This window comes from Eretmochelys imbricata, chromosome 16, assembly GCF_965152235.1.
Source record: "Eretmochelys imbricata isolate rEreImb1 chromosome 16, rEreImb1.hap1, whole genome shotgun sequence".
NCBI classification, from domain to species: domain Eukaryota; kingdom Metazoa; phylum Chordata; order Testudines; family Cheloniidae; genus Eretmochelys; species Eretmochelys imbricata.
This window is the reverse complement of record NC_135587.1, coordinates 8,071,283-8,096,325: the sequence shown is the minus strand read 5'-3', so window position 1 is coordinate 8,096,325 and position 25,043 is coordinate 8,071,283. Positions and strand designations below refer to the sequence as shown.

Below are 25,043 nucleotides of genomic sequence, written 5' to 3'. Positions count from 1 at the left end.
TGAGGAAAGTGACCAGGGTGCATGGAGTGCTTGGTGTCACTCCTCCCCACACAGCCCTCTGGGGGTTTGAAGGAATGTGGGGGGCAGTGGGGGAGTAGTATTTCTGTGTCACCGCTCCCCCATGGATGCCCCCCCCACGCAGCACTGACCTGGCAGCTGGGAGCAGTTTCTGACTCTACATTGGCAGTGCACACTTCTGCACAACGCCCCCCTTCACCATGGCCTTTAAAGCAGTCACCAAGGTGGCCCTCCCCTAAGCCGGCCCTGCCTGCATTGGTGCCCATCTTTTTGTTCCTCTGCCATGGCACAGGGAGAGACGGAGACGCGGGGGGGGAGATGTTGGACTTGGAGTCCAGTCAGCATTTGCTGACCTTGCTGACAGTTAAATCTTCCGCTGGGAATAATACCATCATAACGAGGGGAGATTATGGCCTGTTCTGCCTCACAAGGCACCATGGGCTGGGCGATGGGACTTTCTAGTGCAGGGTTAGCCCGAGATCGTCTCAGTGCTTTTCTATTTCCACCCTCACTCTATTTCGACATGACCCTTCTGCAGCCACAATGCTGCTGGCAGAGGTAGCTCCCCTCTCTTGCACTCCCCAGGGTAGCCAGGCAAATAATGTCCCCTTCTGCCCAGGGCACGCTCTGCCCACAATGTTCACAATGCAGGGCCAGGCACACTTGGGCTTCAATGCTATTGAACTGTCTTGTGTGTACAAACAAATCTGAGACGTGGAACTCATTGAGCAGCCCTTGCTTTATTGACAGAGGGGAAGGTTCTCCAGAGGCAGACGCAGCATCTGAGGGTAATGAGTCCCGAACACCACAGGAAGAATTGCATGGCAGTGGTAGGAGCTGTCGTGGTGCTTCTGGTAATGGAATCAAGAGACAGCAGAGCCATGCAGAAGAGGAGACATAACCTAGACAGAGCTGGCTGACATTTCTCGAATTATGAGCTCTTCTGTGGACAAACAAACTTTTTAAAAAAAATATGACATTTTTCATGACATATCACTGATGTGGTTGTAATGTTTTGTTTGGCAGGGAAAAAAATCAATTTTTTAAAATGGTTTCAGCAATTCTTTTTGAAAATGTTCTCAGGGTAACAACCACACTTGTTTCTTTACAGAAAGCCAGGTGTTTTTTTAAAGGAGAAAATAAAACACTGTCTGGTCCTACATATCAGGGAGAGGAATGAAAACAGTCTGCAAAAATGGGTTTATTTAGAACCCTTTGCAATGAAAACAACTTAGACATTCCATTCCCGCCCCCCCCAAACTATTTTAATCTTTTTTTACCGGCTCTAGTCCTAGTGCACTGCGCTGGGTAAGTGTCTATGATGATGTCTGCCCCCTCGTGGCTGGTGCATAAAGAAAAGATCTTTAGTGTCATCTTCAGATTAATGTTCATTATGACAGGCCTATAATGCTATATAAGAGCTCAGTATAATTATTATAACTGCCTCCCTGATTGGCTACGCGGGCCTGATTTTCATCTCCGACAGCCAGTAGGAGTACTGGTGCCCTTTGCCTGTAGACCAATTCACCCCAGCACCATAGTTTTCATGGGCTCCACTCAGGTATAATCCGTTCAGGTTGGACACATGACAATCCTTGTACCACCAGGACCCTTTAAAGGCTTCAGCACAGTTAAGTACAGACAAGTCGTTGTCATGGTCGTAGGTTGTAAACATCATACCATTGTGTTCAGTTAAGGAATCCCCTGTGGAAACAATTGGGTTTGTTTATTACATGTTTTTACAGAGACAAGGTGGATGAGATAATCTCTTATTGTTTATTTTTTACAGCTCAGTTCCCACAGCCCAGCCTGGTGGCTCTGCAGTGGAGTTACTAAATTTCTCCTTTCACCCCACAGCAGAACTCTTCCTTGGGTGCAGGAGAGAGACTGCAGTTCTACTTCCAGTGAGGAATATTTTTCACCAGGCCATATTTGGATCTCAGTTACACCACTATTGATCCAGAGTAACTCATTGCAGTCAATGTGCTCAGTCCTTCGGTGTCCTGAAATCAGTTTACACCATTGTGATGGTCTAATGTGAGCCCAATGTGCTCCTAACACTAATAGCTGAGCCAGGAGCCTGCTGAAGATTCAGGATCATAGAATCACAGAATCATAGACATGTCAGGCATGAAGGGACCTTGAGAAGTCATCAAGTCAAACCCTCTGGGCTGAAGTAGCACCAAGTAAATCTAGACTGTCCCTGAGAGGTGTTTGCCCAACCTGTTCTTTAAAACTTCCAGTGATGCAGATTTCACACCCTCTGTTAGAAACCTATTCCAAAGTTTAACTACCCTTATACTTAGAAATTTAATTCTAATTCTGATTTAGTTCTCTTTACCGCAGATTAAGTCCATTACTTCTTGTCCTACCTTCAGTGGACATAGAAAACAATTGATCACAGTCCTCTTTATAACAGCTCTTAACGTATTTAAAGACTGTTACCAGATTCCTCCCCCCCCCCCCCAGTCTTGTTTTCTCAGGACTACACATCATCAGTTTTTAAACTTTTCCTCATAGGTCAGGTTTTCTAAACCTATTATCATTCTTGTTGCTCTCCTCTGAACTCTCTTCAATTTATCCACATCTTTCCTAAAGTGAGGTGCCCAGAATTGGACACTGTTCTCTGGCTGAGGCCTCTCACCAGTGCTGAGGAGAGCAGGACAATTCCCTACTGTTTCTTACATGCCACACTCTTGTAAATACACCCCAGAATGGTATTAGCTTGTCGTGCAACTGCATCACATTGTTGACTCAGATTCAATTTGCGATCCGCTCTAAATGCCAATTCTTTTTCAGCAGTACTACCGCCAAGCCAGTTATTCTCCATTCTGAAGTTGTGCATTTGATTTGTCCTTCCTAAGTGAATCACTTTGCACTTGTCTTTACTGAATTTCATCTTGTTGAATTCAGACCAATTCTTCAATTTGCCAAGGTCATTTTGCATTCTAATTCTGTCCTCCAAAGTGCTTGCAACCCCGCCCAGCTTGGTGCCATCTGCAGATTTTATAAGCATGTCCTCCACTCAATTATCCAGCTCATTAATGAAAATATTGACGACTACCGGACCCAGGACTGACCGCTGCAGAACCCCATTAAATACACACTCCCAGTTTGACAGCAAAACATTGATAACTACTCGAGTACAGTCTTTCAACCAGTTATGCACCCACGTTATGGTAATTTCATCCAGACTGCATTTCCCTAGTTTGCTTATTCCAAATGTCATGTGGGATTTGGTCAAAAGTGTTACTAAAATCAAAATATATCATCTCTACTGCTTTCTCCTTATCCACTAAGCCAATAACCCTCTCAAGAAGGGAATTAAATTGGTTTGTCAGGATGTGTTCATGAGAAATCCATGGTGGTTATTGCTAATTAATCCTAATGTCCTGCAGGTGCTTAGAAATTGATTGTTTAATAATTTGAGTGAGTGTCTTTCCAGGTATCAAAGTTAGGCTGACTGGCCTACAGTTCCCTGGGTCCTGTTTGTTCCCCCTTTTAAAGATAGGTATGATGTTTGCTGTTCTCCAGTCTTCTGGGACCTCTCTCATCCTTCAAGAGTTCTCCAGATAATTATTAATGATTCTGAGATTGTTTCGGCTGGCTCTTTAATTCCCCTAATATAAGTTTCATCAGGCCCTGCTGACTTGAATACTTCAAACTTATCTAAATATTCTTTAACCTTTTCCCTCCTATATGGGCTTTCATTCCTTCCCCTTTGTTGTTAATAGTGTGTTGAGTATGTCATCACCAGTAACTTTTTTAGTGAAGACTGAAGCACACTAGCCATGAAACACCTGAGCCTTCTTGATGTCACGAGTTATTACCTCTCCATTCCTGCTAAGTTGAGGAACTACACTTTCCTTCATCTTTCTCTTGCTGCTAATGTATTTAAAGAACCTCTTTTTCCTGAACTCCATTTTCCCCAGATTGTCTTCCCACAGGACCTAATCCATCAGTTCTCCGAATTTGTTAAAGTCTGCTGTTTTGAATACCATTGTCCTTCTTCTACTGTTTTTAGTCCTTCCTTTCTCAGAATAAAGAAATCTGTGATTTCATGATCACTTTCACCCAAATTGTCTTCCGCCTTCAGATTCACTCCCAATTCCTCCTTGTTAGTCAGAATTAAGTTTATAATGGCTGTTCCTCCTGGTTACTTCCTCCAGAAAATGGTGTCCCCAACACATTCCAAGGACTTATCAGAAATGTTGTGTTTTTCTGTATTACTTTTCTAACAAACGTCTGGGTAGTTAAAGTCCCCCATTACTATAGTACACGTGTAGCAAGAGGTCACTTCTATTTTTTACCCTTTTTCTCTTTACCCAGAGACTATCAATTGGTATGCTTGGAGCAGAGAACAAATTTATATATTCTTGCTGTATAATTCTACACCTCCTCCCTTTTTTACCCTGTCTGTCTCTCCTAAACAAGCTATACCCCACTATACCAATATTCCAGTAATGAGACTTATCGCACCCAGTTTCTGTGATGCCACTTAAGTAGCAATTCTCCTACTATGCTAATCATAGAATATCAGGTTTGGAAGGGACCTCAGGAGGTCATCTAGTCCAACCCCCTGCTCAAAGCAGGACCAATCCCCAACTAAATCATCCCAGCTAGCGCTTTGTGAAGCCAGGCCTTAACAACCTCTAAGGATGTATTAAGGCTGGCTGTATTTCAAGGAATCCCTGTTGAGGTTACAGGGACAAACCATCCCAATGAGTCGAAAGAATAGTAAATATGGCAGGCGACCAGCTTGGCTTAATGGTGAAATCCTAGCGGATCTTAAACATAAAAAAGAAGCTTACAAGAAGTGGAAGGTTGGACATATGACCAGGGAAGAGTATAAAAATATTGCTCGGGCATGTAGGAATCATATCAGGAGGGCCAAATCGCACCTGGAGCTGCAGCTAGCAAGAGATGTCAAGAGTAACAAGAAGGGTTTCTTCAGGTATGTTGGCAACAAGAAGAAAGCCAAGGAAAGTGTGGGCCCCTTAATGAATGAGAGAGGCAACCTAGTGACAGAGGATGTGGAAAAAGCTAATGTACTCAATGCTTTTTTTGCCTCTGTCTTCACGAACAAGGTCAGCTCCCAGACTGCTGCACTGGGGATCACAAAATGGGGAAGAGATGGCCAGCCCTCTGTGGAGATAGAGGTGGTTAGGGACTATTTAGAAAAGCTGGACGTGCACAAGTCCATGGGGCCGGAAGAGTTGCATCCGAGAGTGCTGAAGGAATTGGCGGCTGTGATTGCAGAGCCATTGGCCATTATCTTTGAAAACTCGTGGCGAACCGGGGAAGTCCCGGATGACTGGAAAAAGGCTAATGTAGTGCCAATCTTTAAAAAAGGGAAGAAGGAGGATCCTGGGAACTACAGGCCAGTCAGCCTCACCTCAGTCCCTGGAAAAATCATGGAGCAGGTCCTCAAAGAATCAATCCTGAAGCACTTGCATGAGAGGAAAGTGATCAGGAACAGCCAGCATAGATTCACCAAGGGAAGGTCATGCCTGACTAATCTAATCGCCTTTTATGATGAGATTACTGGTTCTGTGGATGAAGGGAAAGCAGTGGATGTATTGTTTCTTGACTTTAGCAAAGTTTTTGACACGGTCTCCCACAGTATTCTTGTCAGCAAGTTAAGGAAGTATGGGCTGGATGAATGCACTATAAGGTGGGTAGAAAGCTGGCTAGATTGTCGGGCTCAACGGGTAGTGATCAATGGCTCCATGTCTAGTTGGCAGCCGGTATCAAGTGGAGTGCCCCAAGGGTCGGTCCTGGGGCCGGTTTTGTTCAATATCTTCATAAATGATCTGGAAGATGGTGTGGATTGCACTCTCAGCAAATTTGCAGATGATACTAAACTGGGAGGAGTGGTAGATACGCTGGAGGGGAGGGATAGGATACAGAAGGACCTAGACAAATTGGAGGATTGGGCCAAAAGAAATCTGATGAGGTTCAATAAGGATAAGTGCAGGGTCCTGCACTTAGGATGGAAGAATCCAATGCACCGCTACAGACTAGGGACCGAATGGCTAGGCAGCAGTTCTGCAGAAAAGGACCTAGGGGTGACAGTGGACGAGAAGCTGGATATGAGTCAGCAGTGTGCCCTTGTTGCCAAGAAGGCCAATGGCATTTTGGGATGTATAAGTAGGGGCATAGCGAGCAGATCGAGGGATGTGATCGTTCCCTTCTATTCGACATTGGTGAGGCCTCATCTGGAGTACTGTGTCCAGTTTTGGGCCCCACACTACAAGAAGGATGTGGAGAAATTGGAGAGAGTCCAGCGAAGGGCAACAAAAATGATTAGGGGTCTAGAACACATGACTTATGAGGAGAGGCTGAGGGAGCTGGGATTGTTTAGCCTGCAGAAGAGAAGAATGAGGGGGGATTTGATAGCTGCTTTCAACTACCTGAAAGGGGGTTCCAAAGAGGATGGCTCTAGACTGTTCTCAATGGTAGCAGATGACAGAACGAGGAGTAATGGTCTCAAGTTGCAGTGGGGGAGGTTTAGATTGGATATTAGGAAAAACTTTTTCACTAAGAGGGTGGTGAAACACTGGAATGCGTTACCTAGGGAGGTGGTAGAATCTCCTTCCTTAGAGGTTTTTAAGGTCAGGCTTGACAAAGCCCTGGCTGGGATGATTTAACTGGGAATTGGTCCTGCTTCGAGCAGGGGGTTGGACTAGATGACCTTCTGGAGTCCCTTCCAACCCTGATATTCTATGATTCTATGAAGGAGATTCCACCACCTCTCTAGGTAACCCATTCCAGTGCTTCACCACCCTCCTAGTGAAAAAGTTTTTCCTAATATCCAAGCTAAACTTCCCCCGCTGCAACTTGAGTCTGCCACTTGCAATCCTTCCAGTTCTTCCTGTTTATTACCCATCCGCCTGGCATTTACATTTCGGTATCTGAGATGCTGAGCAGATTTCTTTACTGATTTCCCACTTCTTCCTCCTCTGACCGTACATGCTCCCCCCGCCCCAAATCTAGCCTTCTGTTAAGGTGGCCCTTTTTTATGCTTAACTCTTGGTTTTTGTCACCTGCACTTTTAAATCTAGTTTAAAACCCTTCTCCCTAGTGGGCTTGTGGGTGTGCCTAAGTAATCCTGCAGTGATGTGTAGTAGACTCTGCATGCCACAGAATATTCCTGTCTCTGGTATCCAAGAGTCTGGAATGCATCGATTGCTTGAAATGGGGCTTATCTACCCACGCAGTGACTTGTACCAATCCTGGTGTGCCTACTTAGTTTAATTCAGATATTTCTATGGGGCATTAAGGTCTAATGTAGGAAAGCAACCAGCAGTAGGCAGGCTATCCATATTATACTATATGTTTTGTAGTCACTAGACCTTGTATTCCTCCTATAATACTTCAGTTGCAGAATAACTGATGTTTCCTGACAGACATCACCTCCACAGATTACCTCGCCTTTTGCTTCTGCCACTGAATATTCTGAATGCCTAGGATGAAGTGAGCTGTAGCTCACGAAAGCTTATGCTCAAATAAATTGGTTAGTCTCTAAGGTGCCACAAGTCCTCCTTTTCTTTTCGCAGATACAGACTAACACGGCTGCTACTCTGAAACCTGAATATTCTGCATCACTTTTGCTTTACATTTTTCCATCTGCTACAAAGGGTAAAGGATAAGCTCAGAACCTACCTGCAGTGCCATTCACAAAGTCTCCAAGGATCAGCTTGTATTTCTCATTCTCCCCTGTAATTTTGAATGATGAGAAGAGAGCAAATTGATAGTTGGTGCCAAAATCTCTGAGATCGACGCGAAGCTCATTTGGACCTTTAGAAAACAATTTGAAAGCAAAATGTTCAGCACCTTCCATTAGTGTTTATTACTGTTATTGATTGTTTCTATTGCACAAGCCCCTAAAGGCTCTACACACAAATCAGGCTCCCTTATGTTGGGACCATTATGATCATCTAGTTTGAATTGCCTGCATCACACACATCACAGAATTCCACCCACTGATTCTTGCATCAAGCCAATATCTTCCTATCGACTTTATCAATTTAATGTCCATCCACCAACCTGACCTCCCTATTAAAAATCTGCTCCATGTTATGCTTTGCAAAGGTAGTTCAGAATCGATGACCTCATCCAGGCTGTAGCATCCCTTATTGCTGTACTGTGGGCGAACCACCCAAGGACAAAATGCTGCTCCAGGAATCATGACTGGATCCAGCCCATCTACCACAGCATTATTGGCTTCAGTAGCTCTGTGTGGCAGGACTGGGCTGTAAGGAACAGGAAGGGGTGTCTGCAGCGGAAGTGTTACCTCTACCGATAGTACAACTCTATACCCTGTGTCCGTGGCTAAAGTGTGGGAACAAAACTTGGTGGAGAAGGTTGCTGTAAGGAAAAGAATGCATCAGTGATGTCTTTACCAAGGGATGTCAGCAGGTGGATATTGTCGTTCCCCAGCCAAAATTCTGACATCCGGCTGCCAAAACCTCTCTTGTATGAATTCCAGTCACGGTAAAAATCCATGGAGCCATCCACCCGTCTCTGGAACACCTGCAGGGAAACAGGAGGTTCTCAGCTGGGAAATCCCACATTGTTTTCCATCCTACAGAATGAGGAGTAATGGTCTCAAGTTGCAGTGGGGGAGGTTGAGGTTGGATATTAGGAAAAACTTTTTCATTAGGAGGGTGTTGAAGCCCTGGAATGCGTTACCTAGGGAGGTGGTGGAATCGCCTTCCTTTGAAGGTTTTAAGGTCAGGCTTGACAAAGCCCTGGCTGGGATGATTTAGTTGGGAATTGGTCCTGCTTTGAGCAGGGAGTTGGACTAGATGACCTCCTGAGGTCCCTTCCAACCCTGATATTCTATGATTCTATGATTCTACTAGAGCAAAAAACCAGAAACTCTGAGACTGTAAATCATTGAATGAGATTTAACGTGGTGAGATCTATTTCAGCCTCAGGTGACTATCGCAGAGGGAGGCTTGTCATATTAAATCTTGGCAGCAACAGCACTAGATTAAAGGATCACATGGGCCGAAATCTACAGCACTGGACTGGCAATTAGGAGACCTGGGTTCTATACCCAGTTTTGCCACTTGAGTAAGTCACATCACCTCTGCTTTCTCTCTGGACTGCCTTGTCTATGGAGACTATGAGCTGCAAAGGACATGGGCTGTCTCTCAGTATGTGTGTTCAGCACCCAGTGCAATGGGACCCTGATCTTCATCAGATTCTCTAGGCACGACTGGGATATAAATAAGCACAATAATAAATTGGAAGGTTTAAATGTGAGATACATTCAGGGTTCAAATCCCTCGTCTCCTCATCTCCCTAGAATGCTCTCTGTACACTTGAGAGAGCAGCTGATGCATCATGCCTGTGACAGATGTGGAAGGAAGAAGAAAATCTGGTTCTGGAGTCTGGGCAGCTATTGAGAAGGCTCTGAGAGCCAGGCAGAGAATAGCCAGGAGAAGGGAAACCTGTGTCAGAGCAGTGACAAATGTCTCCTCAGTTGGGGTCTTTTTGACTCTAAAGCTCTGAGTTCCCTCCATGGAACCCATTGTGTTCACAACCAAGGTATCTGGAGAATTTGACAAGGACTAGGGAGGATTAGAAGGGCTCAGGAAGTATCTGTGTTTTTATTTCAGCTACCCATGGGGAGCTAACAGCTTCAGAGTTTCTGTCTGCATGCTTTTCTTCTAGCTGCAACCCACTGGCTAAGGGCCACCTCCCATTCTTGGGACAGAAAATTGTTGTTCAAGAAAAAATGTCCAATGAGCTTCATTATGCTCTGTTCTTACAATCCATCCTCCACCATCTGTGTCCATGTCACACAGCACGGTCATGGCGTTACAGTCACGGGGGTAGATGGTGTACCAGTCGCTCATGATGTTCCCTCTAGCTAAGAGCTCCTTGCAGTTCTTTGCTCCTGGTTGAAAGAGGAATTGAAATATGTAAATTGGTTGTATAACTCTCTTTGGAGCAGGGATTCATAGGCTGCTTTATGTTGCACTGAGGGCCAGATGAATTGCAGAATCGGGTAACTGGAAAAGAATCTTTGAGTCATCTTCTCCTCTCCTCCACACTGTAGCATATGGGAATTGGGTAGTATCCCTTTAAATAGTTTGTGGTTCCTCTGCGTTCTATCTTTGGAAACCTACTAGAGCAGCAGCGTATGTACCTAGCGAGGCTTTTCATACACTCTGTAGTTAGCAAACCAAATGATTTAGACTCCAGGGTGCCAGTCTGGTTTGTATTAACTTTGTTTGAAAGAGGAAACACCTGTCCAACCCCATGTGTTCTGTGTGAGACCAGCGGAACCTGAATAGAGGATTGGCTCAAAGCATCTTGAAAACTCATGGAAACTGTAATGTGCACAAAGACTTCTACTGGAAGTGCCCATGCAGCCATTTTGAAATCCCTCTCTGAGTCAGAAGGGCTTCCCGTCATTATGTGACTTGGTTGAACACTCACCCCCAAAGAATATCAGATACTCTCAGAAATACTCACATCAAACAGTTTGCAAGTGAGCCCACTGGCTGAAATGTATTTCCACAAAAGATTCACTGGCCACCTAAACACCTTCATTTTAAAAGATTAAAGTCTCTTTGCTGATAGTTTGAGAATAGCAAATAGGGTAAATCACAGATGTATTTTTTTTGTAATTTGTCTACCTCTAATGGGTTTTCATGTTTGGGTCTCTGGATGGAATGAGATGACATTCAGTGGTCATAAGAAACTCTCACCTTTCTGACACTGCATGTCTTCCAGCAGTTCCTCTCCTAGTCACGAAAAGAAACACAGTAGAAAGTGAAATGGAACCAGAAAATGTTCTACTGTCTTTTAAACTATGTAATTGGCCAACAGTGACAGCTGGGATGGCAAAGTACTCCTTATCTTGAAAATGCACTAGACAAGTTTTTAATTGTGAAAATCCAAGTGCTAATGGATTCACACACACCTCTGATCTGAGCCTTCCAGCCTGAACCATCAAGACAGCTCTCATTATGTACCAACGCTATTTTGTAACCCTCTCATGAGGCTCTTACTTGCAGGGCTAAGAATTCGTCCTTAATAGACTAAATTAATTGCTGGTCAGTAACTAGAAGCAATGCCCACAAAGTCAAGGGAGTTATATATGCTTACGCTAGCTGAGAATTTGACTCAGTACTTTTTTTTTAAAATTCCAGATGACAATGGGAGAATAACAGTTAAATAAAGTACTGGTAGAAAAGTGGTCATTCCTTTAACTGGACATTTAAACAAGATCCATTTTTTTGTGATTCATACTCCGCACTCCCAGTATGTTGGAAATATAAAGAGAGGTAGGCAAAAGTAACCTTCTCTAGGATACACAGCCAGATCTACAGATTTCACTTACATTTCAGCTGTTCTCTCTCATACCAAAGGTCATCTGGCTAGTGTTGTTCCAGATGTTACAACACATGGATGGCCACCTGTTTTTGTAGGCACAGCTATTTCTCTCTTTATAGATCCCAAATCTTACAGGAGGATTGATATTGATATTTTGGACATGGTAACTATTGTGGACATGGTATCTATTCAAGAAACACGCCTTTTAAGCCCCTTAATTTTTAGTGCTGCAGAAATAAAACTGAAATGTTGTGCTCAGTATAAAGGAGAGTACAGAGGGTCTCACCAGGTATTCCAGGAGGTCCAGGGTCTCCCGTGTCCCCTTTATCTCCTAAAATATAAACTCAGAATAAGATCCTTCTTTTGCCTGGAGGTGACCTACATAATTCAAGATTTCACTGCAGCAATCACTTGGGTGTAATGGTGTAGGGGGCTAGTTCAAGGCCTATGTGCCACCTACATTCTGCACAATCTGTTAAAGCTGGTGTTTTGTGGGACTTAAGTGATGCATTTACAGTGTTGCCAACACTCAGGATTTTATCATGAGTCCCATGATAACTATTGTTTTCCTTAAAGCCTGGGGTCCAGTGGATATGACATGATTTCAGCCTTCAGTCTGAAAGAAAAAGTAAGTTTCTAGCCCTTGAGGCTTTGAACAAATCTTCAAAATGTGACCCCAGTGCACCCTAAAGGCTCAAAAAGCAGAAGGCAATAAAAAGGACAACACAGCTATAATTTGTACATAATCTCATGATTCTAAAACAGTCTCCTGATTTTTGATGAAACTGACCCAAGATTTTCAAACATTTGGGGTTCGCAGGACAGCATTTATCTTGTCTTGTCTTCTGCATTGGCTGAATTTCACCCTTACACTATGTCTATACTGAAGTTGGGACCTATTTCCTGTGACTGCACTGGACCTTGTGACATATCAGACATTATAATTAGAGCTGGGTGAAATTTTTCCAGCTAATATTTTATTCACCAAAAAATGCAGTTCCGTCTCTCTAACAGTTCATGAATTGGGGTCAATTTTGTTAAATACATTCAGCTAAGTAGAAGAAAACCTTCCCACATACTCCAAAAGTTTTGTTTCAACATTTTTGAAATGTTCCAACACTTCATTTTGGAACACCGTTTTGTTTTGTCATTTGGCTATTAAACAAGAACAAAAAAGGGACATTCTTGTTCAACCGGAACCAATTTCATTTCAGCTTTTGTTTGGCATAAAGTGCCCTGCTCTGCAGTGAGAAGAATCATCTGAGGTCTCTCACCTTTCGCTCCAGGGGGGCCAACAAGACCTCTTTCTCCTGATTGAACAAAAAATAAGATAGTAAAGACAGATCAGAGATAGCGAGATCTTGAAACTGGATCAGAACTGAAGTTCTATTGAAATAATAAAAGCTTTATTGTCAAATATAGAGTGAAGGGAAGCTATGGAGGGGGAGGGATAGCTCATTGGTTTGAGCATTGGCCTGCTAAACCCGGGGTTGTGTGTTCAATCCTTGAGGGGGCCATTTAGGGATCGGGGCAAAAATTGGGGATTGGTCCTGCTTTGAGCAGGGGGTTGGACTAGATGACCTCCTAAGGTCCCTTCCAACCCTGATATTCTATGGTGGTTTTTGGAGCCCAGATATTATAGGAATTGGTGTATTATAACTCGCTCTAATTTATAACTAGCTCTAATATTTGATTAAAAACTTATTTCCTGTTCTTAGGTCACCTAATAGAAAAACAAAGTTCTCTTCCCTTTGTTACTTTACCTTTTCGGCCAGCTTTTCCTGCCTTTCCAGGGAACCCCGGAGGTCCCAGTTCTCCTGCAAACACAGAAAACTGACTGAATATTTTCCAAGGTATTGTAAATACTGAGTACGTAATCCCCACCCACCACTCCAACCTGGAATTACAATAACCCACTGGTGTTGAAATTCAAATAATATATCTGCATCTGGCTCCCTGGAGTCCCTGATCTCTAAGGTCACACAGTGAACAAGTGAGAGAGATGGGGAAAACACCAGAGGACTTGGTTGCCAATCTGATACCTCAAAGGGAATGGACAATATTTCAGAGCTTGAAGCTCCAATCCCTTACCAGTGGACATGGGAGATTTGCTATGTGATTTGGGCAGAGTTTCCTCATATCAGGATCAAGGGGAATCTCCAAAGTCAGAGCATAATACAAAAGTAGTTCCCATTTATGTCAGCCCCATCCATGGCTGATTCTCATTCTCATATGGCAGGCGACCAGCTTGGCTTAACGGTGAAATCCTAGCAGATCTTAAACATAAAAAAGAAGCTTACAAGAAGTGGAAGGTTGGACATATGACCAGGGAAGAGTATAAAAATATTGCTCGGGCATGTAGGAATGAAATCAGGAGGGCCAAATCGCACCTGGAGCTGCAGCTAGCGAGAGATGTCAAGAGTAACAAGAAGGGTTTCTTCAGGTATGTTGGCAACAAGAAGAAAGCCAAGGAAAGTGTGGGCCCCTTAATGAATGAGAGAGGCAACCTAGTGACAGAGGATGTGGAAAAAGCTAATGTACTCAATGCTTTTTTTGCCTCTGTCTTCACGAACAAGGTCAGCTCCCAGACTGCTGCACTGGGCATCACAACATGGGGAATAGATGGCCAGCCCTCTGTGGAGAAAGAGGTGGTTAGGGATTATTTAGAAAAGCTGGACGTGCACAAGTCCATGGGGCCGGACGAGTTGCATCCGAGAGTGCTAAAGGAATTGGCGGCTGTGATTGCAGAGCCATTGGCCATTATCTTTGAAAACTCGTGGCGAACGGGGGAAGTCCCGGATGACTGGAAAAAGGCTAATGTAGTGCCAATCTTTAAAAAAGGGAAGAAGGAGGATCCTGGGAACTACAGGCCAGTCAGCGTCACCTCAGTCCCCAGAAAAATCATGGAGCAGGTCCTGAAAGAATCAATCCTGAAGCACTTACATGAGAGGAAAGTGACCAGGAACAGTCAGCATGGATTCACCGAGGGAAGGTCATGCCTGACTAATCTAATTGCCTTCTATGATGAGATTACTGGATCTGTGGATGAAGGGAAAGCAGTGGATGTATTGTTTCTTGACTTTAGCAAAGCTTTTGACACGGTCTCCCACAGTATTCTTGTCAGCAAGTTAAAGAAGTATGGGCTGGATGAATGCACTATAAGGTGGGTAGAAAGTTGGCTAGATTGTCGGGCTCAACAGGTAGTGATCAATGGCTCCATGTCTAGTTGGCAGCCGGTGTCAAGTGGAGTGCCCCAGGGGTCGGTCCTGGGGCCGGTTTTGTTCAATATCTTCATAAATGATCTGGAGGATGGTGTGGATTGCACTCTCAGCAAATTTGCGGATGATACTAAACTGGGAGGAGTGGTAGATACGCTGGAGGGCAGGGATAGGATACAGAGGGACCTAGACAAATTGGAGGATTGGGCCAAAAGAAATCTGATGAGGTTCAATAAGGATAAGTGCAGGGTCCTGCACTTAGGACAGAAGAACCCAATGCACAGCTACAGACTAGGGACTGAATGGCTAGGCAGCAGTTCTGCGGAAAAGGACCTAGGGGTGACAGTGGACGAGAAGCTGGATATGAGTCAGCAGTGTGCCCTTGTTGCCAAGAAGGCCAATGGCATTTTGGGATGTATAAGTAGGGGCATAGCGAGCAGATCGAGGGACGTGATTGTTCCCCTCTATTCGACATTGGTGAGGCCTCATCTGGAGTACTGTGTCCAGTTTTGGGCCCCACACTACAAGAAGGATGTGGAGAAATTGGAGAGAGTCCAGCGAAGAGCAACAAAAATGATTAGGGGTCTAGAACACATGACTTATGAGGAGAGGCTGAGGGAACTGGGATTGTTTAGTCTGCAGAAGAGAGGAATGAGGGGGGATTTGATAGCTGCTTTCAACTACCTGAGAGGTGGTTCCAGAGAGGATGGTTCTAGACTATTCTCAGTGGTAGAAGAGGACAGGACAAGGAGTAATGGTCTCAAGTTGCAGTGGGGGAGGTTTAGGTTGGATATTAGGAAAAGCTTTTTCACTAGGAGGGTGGTGAAACACTGGAATGCGTTACCTAGTGAGGTGGTAGAATCTCCTTCCTTAGAAGTTTTTAAGGTCAGGCTTGTCAAAGCCCTGGCTGGGATGATTTAATTGGGGATTGGTCCTGCTTTGAGCAGGGGGTTGGACTAGATGACCTCCTGAGGTCCCTTCCAACCCTGATATTCTATGATTCTATGATTCAGTACCTGTATTTCCTGCAGTTCCTTGGTCTCCTCTGGGCCCTATAGCACCTGGAATTCCGGGGCAGCCTTGCATAATGGTGAGTTTCTCGGTACCGTTGAGACCCACTACCCTCACCTCTGGGGAAAGAAATGAACCCATAATCAATGATTGTTAGCTTCTCAGGACCTGAAACATTCTGCAGAAATCCAGAGGGATAAAACCAGCAAATGAAAGGCTAGATAGTTCCTTGATTTTTTTCTCTATTGGTGATAAATCCAATATTTTTTTCAGTTTTATGCATTTCAGAGACAATGCCCTAATATTAAAAGTTGGGGGTTATTACTATTAGTCTTTGTTTTAAGTTATAGTGAAAGCAAAAGTTAAAAAGAAGTTATTAAATATTTGTATTTAAAAGAAATCACTTCAGACTTAATTTTGATGTACACATCCCTCTGCAGTATTTGCAACCCGACCATTGCAGCATTGTGTCAGTTCATGAGAATTAGTTAACTACAGAGAAACAAAAGTGACACTGACTAGTCAGTTCTTATTATGCAAGCGGAATGAAATGCAAAGGAAAAACAAATAGCTGCCATTCAGTGAAAAACTGTCCAAAAGTAAATTAATTTAAAAAACAGTTGCTCTTACAAACACAGGTAATACATTTGAAAGAATTAAATATGTTTTTTAACCTAACAGTCCCCTCTCCATATTATACACATTGTGAGATTTAAAATTATTAATAGGCACATCAGTGAAGAAAAATAGAAACACACCTGTCAACGGTATTGAGTTCCATCGATGTAAACATTTTTGAGGTAAACAAAGTGGGGAAATGGTTTATATTTCCTGTGATATAGGAACTCCACTTGTCCAATTTTGGAACTTTTTGGGTAGAAATTGTACATAGCAAATGATTTTCAAAATGTTCATGAATGTAAGAAAATGAAATGCTGCACTGAAATAATATTAAAATAAACCTTCAAATGCTGCTGGATTGTCAACCCAAAGTGCAGAAATGAAAGTGTTGACATGGAAAGAATTGTGTAGTGGATTTGCGGTGATAGATACACAACAGTTGTGATTTTATAAATTTCATCTTAATTAGGTAAACGTGAATTTTAAAAAGCAGAGGGATCTGAAATCATAGTCTCACTCTGAGCTTTGAAGATTGAGATTTTATTTTCCAGAATTTAGCTCATCTCCCTGTGTGGGTCGGTCAGTCACCAGATTAAAAAGGCTTTGGCCCCAATTAGCAAAGGAGATGGGAGCTTTAGACAGAGAGATTCCAGCAGCAACATAGAGAGGTTAGAAGACAGTAAATGAGCATGAAGGAGAAGCGGTCAAGTCAAATATTGAAGAATCTCAATGAAGACAAGAGACAACATTTTCACAACATGGTTTGCAAAAACTGTCCTATTTACTGAACACCTCAAGTTTGTGTTGTGCACTTCTGCAATATAGATTAATTTCAACACAGGAATTTTGTACAAAGAAGCTGTTCATTTTATTATTTAAAAAGCACCATGAGCAGGAAAAGCACTTTATAGATGTGTAGGACAACAAACATTCCTGAACAGTTCCCAGTTCTCCAGGGTCCAGGTTGGCAAGAGCCACAGTATGAAACGCTGTTGGGAACAGGATTGTCTTTCACTCACCTGGGCAGGTGTCCTGAGCCTGACAAACCGTTGCTGCTAGACAGAGTAAAGAGAGGAGAGTTTTCAGAGCAGTTCTCCCCATGGCTGGTGCTGATCTCTGCAATTGCAGCTCCACTTGTCTTCTCACCTTCTCCTCTCCTTTAATATTTCAGTCCCTTTAAGCCTTTTATATGCAATAACGATAGAGCCTAGAGCAAATAAAACTCTCTGCCTCCGGCATGTCAGCGCCTCCTTCCCACTCTCCACATTCCAGCAGTTTCCACTGGGATTTTTTTGCTGCAGCGGTCACAACTGGAGCTGATTAAATGGCCTGATAGGAGACATTCAATACTGGACTAGCAGCCGTTGCTTCCCCCGCACAGCAAATGCAGTATCGTGCAATGATGATTATTGAATGGAGCCAGTCTGAATCTTTCCTCACAAAGTTGATTCCTGTCAATGTGTCTTCTGAAATAGTAAAATAGGGTGCCAAATAATGAGCCCAAACTGACTTTCTCCATCCCTTCGAAGCCCCCTGTTGGCTTCAGTGGGATCCTTTGGGAGAACAAGGAGAGCAGGATTGGGTGGATTTACTCGCCAACTGCTCTATTACTATTATGTGTGTGACAGTAGGCACAGGAGGCCTCATGTCAGATTGGACCCCCTGTGCTGAGTGCTGTGCAAACCCGCAGTAGGAGCCAGTCATGGAGGGATTGGTTCCAAGACCAGAAGTGACCATTGTGATCATCTCGTCTGACCTCCTGTATAACGCAGGCCACAGAACTTCCCCAAAATAATTCCTAGGGCAGAGCTTTTAGAAAAACACCCAGTCTTCATTTTAAAATGGTCAGTGATGGAGAATCTAGCACGACCCTTGGGAAATAGCTCCAGTGGTTAATCACAGTCACTGTTAAATATTTACACCTTATTTCCAGTCTGAATGTGTCTAGCTTCAACTTCCAGCCATCTCTGCCCCAAAGACCTTACGATCTAAGAAGCCAAGACGAATGAATGATGGGGGGAAATAATTATTATCCCAATTTTTGCAGTGTTACGTGTGCTTGTGTCATAGAACTAATAAATAATAATGATGCATGCCCAGGCCATATCTGCTGATATACCACTGCTGCATTTTTCTACATGTCCATGTGATTTTTCAGTGACTGCTGCATGGCAGACGCTCCAGATGGCAGATCACTGCCAAGGTTCATTTCTTTATGTGCACGTGTGTTTGCATGATTCCAGTCTGTACAGCAAGAAGGCAGCTGCTGTTCTGGCTGTGTGCAACAGATATTTCCTCTCTTTGCACTGGGGAAGCATGCTGACACTTCCCACTGTGGTATTGTTGTTTGTAATTGGAATCAGAGATACAAAGCTGCAAAAGAGACTATTGGACGATATGAATAAAGCCCTAAGACTGTCAGGCAGCAGAAATCATTCAACAGCATAAAAATAATAGAAGGAAAACAGAACAGACTGCCACACTGGATAGACGTGAGAGACAAAAAACCGGCAAGCAGTCAGTCAGTACAAAACAAACAACAGAGATGCATGAAAAATGCAAAGCACAAGAGATTATAAAAACTTCAAAGATTGCTCAAGATGTGGACAAAAAACGACAACATTTTGGTAAGCGCTGCAATATTTGCAAGAAATACAATCATTGTGCCAACGTCTGCAATCAGGTTCAGCAACTGCAGAAGAAGAAGCGAAGCCTGTATACTTATGCAAGTGATCCAGGAAGGGAGCACAGACAACAGCTCAGGAGTCAGGAGTTGTATCTAGGAGCTGTAGCTGAAGAGGAAGGAAAAAACGAATGGACCATTTCCTTAGACACTAATGGGACTCTTATAACCTACAAATTGTGCATTGATGCCAGGTAAATGTTGTTTCAGGTATTAGTGTCAAAAGGTTGGAAAAAAATCAGGGAACATGGTGAGCAAACTGGTCAAACTGAAAGCTTATAATGGGGGAACTCCTTCCTACTACAGGTACATGTGTACTAGCAGTGACAGTAAAAGATCAAACAGAATTGTTGGATTTTGAGATCGTGAAAAGGAATAAAGCACGTACATTGGATTTAAAAACGTGCCCAGCCCTCGGGCTGATACAAAGAGTGCACGTGGGTGAGGACGTAAGGGACACATTGTCCAGAACATTTGACAAAACTGTAATAGAAACAGAGGTGGAGTCAGACATAGTGCATATCAGACGGATAAAAAAAAAAAATTGTCCAGCCTCAGGCAGGAAGTGGAAAGAATTTTCTTGGGCTACAGCTAATGATGGGACTTTACAGAGGGTATTAAGGCTATTAGTACAGGGTGGCCAGGACATTCCATACCATGTCCCTATTTACAGTTTAAAGCAGAACTATCTGTTCTTCGAGTGATTGCTCATGTGTAGTCCACAATAGGTGCGTATACTTGCCACATGCACCAGTGTCGGAAGTTTTTCCCCAAGCAGTACCTGTAGGGGAGCTTCCCTAGCGACCTCTGGAGTGGCGCCTCCACGGTGCGGTGTAAGGGGCGCTGTGCGCTCCTCCTACCCTCAGTTCCTTCTTGCCGCCAGTGAAGGTGCTTTGGAACAACTCTTCTCCAGCTTTGCTGCAGCTCTTCCTCAGAACTCTTGTTCCTTCAGTGTTGGTACCTGTAGTTAGTAGTTTAGTTTAGTTTAGTTAGTGTGCCCGGGCTGGGGCATTCCCACGCCCCAGGTTTTAAGTTGTGTGACACTCATAGGCGACCAATGCCAGTGAGTGATCCACATATGGACTGTTTATGCTCTTTGGGTGAAACCCATCTCAGCGATCGTAGTAGGATTTGCAAGTTGTTCAAGCCTCGGACCAAGAGAGAGAGAGACATTAGGCTCCGAGCCATCCTGATGGAGTCGGCATTGACCCTGACTCTGGGGCACCACTCCGAGTCGGCACCTGGTACCAGTCGGCACTGCTCCCCATCCATGGGGCATGCCAAGAAGGCTAAGAAGAAGCCTTCTCTGCCGCAGCACCGGAGCAAGACTGGGGGAAAGTCTAGACCCATGTTGGGCAGTCCTCGACCCCCATTGGCCTCCTACTCAGGTCAAGCAGAGTAGGCTGGCCCATTCGGAGCAGGCTTCCCCGGATGTCTGGATGCCCTCCAGGCCAGAGGCCCTGCAGGTGGCCCAGGACGTTATGTCCATGCCAGTACCAGGAGCACCACCGGTGTGGCCCCGCAGTCCAGAGGCAAGCTGCCGCTGGGATCTCCGCAGTCACCCCGACTCGGTACTGGTCACAGTTGAGGGAATGTTCCCGACGCCATTTGCACTCAGCAACCATCCTGTGTGTAGTCCACTCAGGTTGCCGTCAACCCCCACCAGGTTGTCTGGCTGGGTTCCGACTGACAGAGACTCCAGGCTCCACTCCACCTTGTGGAGCAGACACCGATGGGACCAAGGCAGACACCGCAGAAGATCCTCGTCTCGGAGCGGCTACTGTAGCCAGTCTCGACATGAATGTCGATGCCGTTCCCATTCATCATCTCGCTCCAGGACCCCGCCACAGCACTGCTCCTGCAGCCCTGGGCGTCGATCGCTGACGCCTCGCCGTAGCAGATCCGCCCACCGGCGCTGATTGCAGAGCAGCTGGTACTGATGGTACCGTTCCTCCACGTCGGGATCATGGTCTCGTGGTCGGCACCGCTCCCCGCGCCACCAGTTCTCCCAGTCTGGGGACAGCAGCAGGTCATATATCAGCCTGGCCTCCCTTCATAGTCATCTACTGATGGGTCAGGCCAGCCAGGCCGAACAGCCTGCTCTGCCGGTGCCAGAGCAGGCGGAGCGGTACCGGGCCCCGTGGCCGGCACAGTGGTACCAGTGGGCACCATGGCCCCCAACGCAGCCCCCAGTGGGGGCTCACTCAATGGCCGGAGCCTCAGAATGGCCATCAGCCACCCTCTCCCAGCCTCCGAGGAAGGAGTCAGTGGGACGTGAATCTTCGGCGCCGTGCCCAGAGAGCGACCAGGTGGTGGATTCTTCGGTCCTGGGGCAAACGCAAAGTACCGCGCCCACCACCTCACCCTCCCCTGAGGAGGCGATTACGGCCCTGCCTCCCTCCGTCCCGCAGGAGGACTCTGAACCAGGAACTATTTATAAGGGTGGCATCAAACCTCAACCTTCAGGCAGAGGAGGTGGAGGAGCCCTCAGACTCCCTGTTTAACATCCTGTCTGCTTTGGTACTGGGCAGGGTGGCCTGGCCAATCCATGAAAGGGTGGTGAAAATTTCAAATGCCTTGTGGCAAACCCAGGCCTCATTGCCCCCCATCTCTAAGAGAGCAGAACGCAAGTACTTTGTGCCCACCAAGGGACATGGATACCTATACACCCATCCTGCCCTTAACTCCCTGGTGGTTGAGTCAGTCAACCACAGGGAGCGGCAGGGCCAACCAGCCCCCACTCCAAAAAATAAAGATTCAAGGAGGCTGGATTCATTTGGGAGAAAAATCTATTTGTCCTCGAGCTTCCGGTTACGGGTGGCGAATCATCAGGCTCTCCTGGGCTGGTATGAGTTTAATCTGTGGGGCTCTCTGCCCAAGTTCGAGGACTCCCTCCAGGAGCGTGACAGGAAGGAGTTCAAAGCTCCGGAGGAGGAGGGTACAGCGGCTGCCAGGGCAATCCTGCAGACAGCATTGGATGCGGCGGACATGGCCACACGGTCCATGGCCTCCACGGTGTCCATGAGAAGGGCGTCCTGGCTCCTGCTGTCTGAGCTGTCCAGTGAGGCACAGAACTCCTTGCAGGACCAAGGCTGTTTAATGGCAAGGCTCTGTTTGCGGAACAGATGGACATAAAACTGCATGGCCTGAAAGAATCCCACACTACGCTTAAGACTCTTGGCCTCTATATTCCTCCGGCTAGACCTCAGTTTAAGCCACAGCAGGCTCCCACCCAGGCCACCCACTCTAAATATAAGCCCCTTTATAAAAAGTTGCGGGACTATAAGAAAAGCCCACAGAGGCAGTCTCAGTCTGCCCCACAGCCTGGGTTCTCCAAGGGCAAACAGGCAGGGAAACAGAAGATTTGACAGGATGCCCAGGGGCAACCTACCAGTTCACATCAGGGATCCACCCACAATAAAGCTTCCCTTGTCCTACCGGTTGCGTGCTTTCCTCACGGAGTGGTCACAGCTGACTTCAGACCGATGGGCCCTCAGCACCATCTCCCGGGGCTATACCCTCCAGTTTACCTCTACCCCACCCAACCATCCCTCCTGGGGGACCCCTCTCACGAGGCCCTGCTCAAGCAGGAGGTGCAGCAGCTCCTTGGCCTAGGAGCGGTAGAAGTGGTGCCAGTGGAGTTCAAATGCAAGAGGTACTACTCCCGCTATTTCCTTATCCAGAAGGCCAACGGGGGGCTCAGGCCCATCCTAGACCTGTGGGGCCTGAACCAGTACATGGTGAAACTCAAGTTCCGCATGGTCTCCCTGGCCTCCATCATTCCCCCCCTGGATTCCGGGGACTGGCACGCCACCCTCGATCTGCAGAACGCCTACTTCCACATCCATATATTTGAGAGGCACAGGTGCTTCCTCCATTTCACGGTTGGGCAGGAGCACTACCAATTTACGGTGCTCCCGTTTGGCCTGTCCGCTTTTCCCAGACAAAGTGTATGTCTGTGGTGGTGGCCTACCTCAGGTGCAGTGGGGGTCCAGATCTTCCCCTATCTGGACGACTGGCTGGTCAAGGGCAGCTCCTGGTTGCAGGTGCGGGATCATGTGGTGCTCCTTCTGTCGACGCATGCCACTCTTGGGCTCTTGGTAAACAACACCAAGTCCACATTAGCCCCGGTACAACGCATAGAGTTTATCGGGGCAGTCCTGGATGCCACGTTGGCCAGAGCCTCCCTCCCACCAGACAGGTTCGAGACCCCAAAAGGGCTCATCGACACAGTCACAAGGTCTCCAGTGACAACAGCCAGAGCATGTCTCCAGCTCTTGGGTCACATGTCAGCATGCACATGTGTGGTTCTCCATGCCAGACTCAGAATGAGACCCCTCTAGCTCTGGTTGGCTGTTCTCCCAGGCCAGACATAGGATGGACAAGGTGCCCGAACTGGTGATCGCCTCCCTGTGATGGTGGTCCTCCCTGGGGAACATGCTCCGCAGGGTCCGATTCAGAGGCAGGCCCCCGTCGATAGAACTGGTGTCCGACGCATCAGACCTGGTGTCATAAATATAAAGGGAAGGGTAAACCCCTTTAAAATCCCTCCTGGCCAGAGAAAAAATCCTCTCACCTGTAAAGGGTTAAGAAGCTAAAGGTAACCTCGCTGGCACCTGACCAAAATGACCAATGAGAAGACAAGATACTTTCAGAAGCTGGGAGGAGGGAGAAAAACAAAGGGTCTGTGTCTGTCTGTATGATGCTTTTGCCGGGGACGGAACAGGAATGGAGTCGTAGAACTTAGTAAGTAATCTAGCTAGGTATGTGTTAGATTATGATTCCTTTAAATGGCTGAGAAAATAGCTGTGCTGAATAGAATGAATATTCCTGTCTGTGTGTCTTTTTTGTAACTTAAGGTTTTGCCTAGAGGGATTCTCTATGTTTTGAATCTAATTACCCTGTAAGGTATCTACCATCCTGATTTTACAGAGGTGATTCCTTTACTTCTATTAAAAGTCTTCTTGTAAGAAAACTGAATGCTTTTTCATTGTTCTAAGATCCAAGGGTTTGGGTCTGTGGTCACCTATGCAAATTGGTGAGGATTTTTACCAAACCTTCCCCAGGAAGTGGGGTGCAAGGATTGGGAGGATTTTGGGGGGAAAGACGTGTCCAAACTCCGTTTTTTTCAGGAACCCAGATAAAGTTTGGTGGTGGCAGTGGAAATCCAAGGGTAAAGGGTCAAATTAATTTGTACCATGGGGAAGTTTTAACCTAAGCTGGTAAAAGTAAGCTTAGGAGGTTTTCATGCAGGTCCCCACATCTGTACCCTAGAGTTCATAGCGGGGAAGGAACCTTGACACCTGGTGTGGGGATCCCATGTGGGAGATGTTCAGACCCAAGGTCTGTGGTCTGCATAGGACCTGGCCCTCCACATAAACGTCAAGGAGCTCTGGGTGGTTTGGCTGGCATGCGTGGCCTTCCGCTTGCACCTGGAGCGCAGGGTTGTCAGGATTCTCACAGACAACACAGCCTTGATGTTTTACATCAACAGGCAAGGCGGGGTCCAATCCTCTGCCTGGAAGCCCTCAAGCTGTGTGTCTTCTGTATAGCCCGTGACATTTGCCTACCAGCTTACCACCTACCGGGTGCCCGAAACTTACAGGCCGAATGCTTGAGCAGGGACTTCTCCTCTCAGCACGAGTGGTCTCTTCACCCAGAGGTGGTACACAGACTTTTCCAAGAGTGGGGAACTCCACAGATGGACATGTTTGCGACTTGAAAGAACTGTGGCTGTCCCCGGTTCTGCTCTGGGGAGTGGGGGCTGGGACGGGGCACTATTACCGATGCCTTCCTCCTATCCTGGTCAGGCCAGTTTCTCTATGCCTTCCCCCCGTTCCCACTGATCGGCAAGGTTCTGAAAAAGATAAAAGATGGACAGGGCCTGGGTCCTCCTGGTTTCCCCGGCGTGGCCCAGGCAGCATTGGCACAGGACCCCCACGAGCCTGGTGGTGGTTGCCCCGCCATGGCCATTACCGTAACGCCTGGACCTGCTCTCCCAGGGCCAGGGCTGCCTCCTCCACCCCAACCTAGTGGTGCTCCACCTCATGGCGTGGCTGCTCAATGGTTATGCAGGGAGGAAAGGATGTTCTCAGAAGAGGTTCAGCGCATACTGTTGGAAAGAGGTGACCCTCCAC

General features: G+C 46.1%; 1 protein-coding gene across 1 annotated transcript; it reads right to left on the bottom strand.

Moving 5' to 3' along the window:
- Positions 1–1,474: 1,474 nt before the first annotated feature.
- LOC144276002 (ficolin-1-like) lies at positions 1,475–17,324 on the bottom strand. Its single transcript, XM_077835800.1, has 10 exons — positions 17,243–17,324; positions 15,608–15,721; positions 13,137–13,190; positions 12,648–12,683; positions 11,660–11,695; positions 10,746–10,781; positions 9,801–9,928; positions 8,424–8,553; positions 7,684–7,818; positions 1,475–1,722 (listed from the first exon to the last, which is right to left on the bottom strand). Exons 1-10 carry the CDS (start codon positions 17,322–17,324, stop codon positions 1,475–1,477), a joined length of 999 nt encoding a protein of 332 aa, XP_077691926.1.
- Between the last annotated feature and the right edge of the window lie 7,719 nt (positions 17,325–25,043).

Coding starts and splice junctions, on each gene's coding strand:
- LOC144276002 (XM_077835800.1), bottom strand. CDS start 17,324: ATGGGGAGAACTGCTCTGAAAACTCTCCTCTCTTTACTCTGTCTAGCA. Junction 15,722..17,242: donor GGCTCAGGACACCTGCCCAG/GTGAGTGAAAGA, acceptor TTCTTTCCCCAG/AGGTGAGGGTAGTGGGTCTC. Junction 8,554..9,800: donor CAGATGGTGGAGGATGGATT/GTAAGAACAGAG, acceptor GTTTCCCTGCAG/GTGTTCCAGAGACGGGTGGA.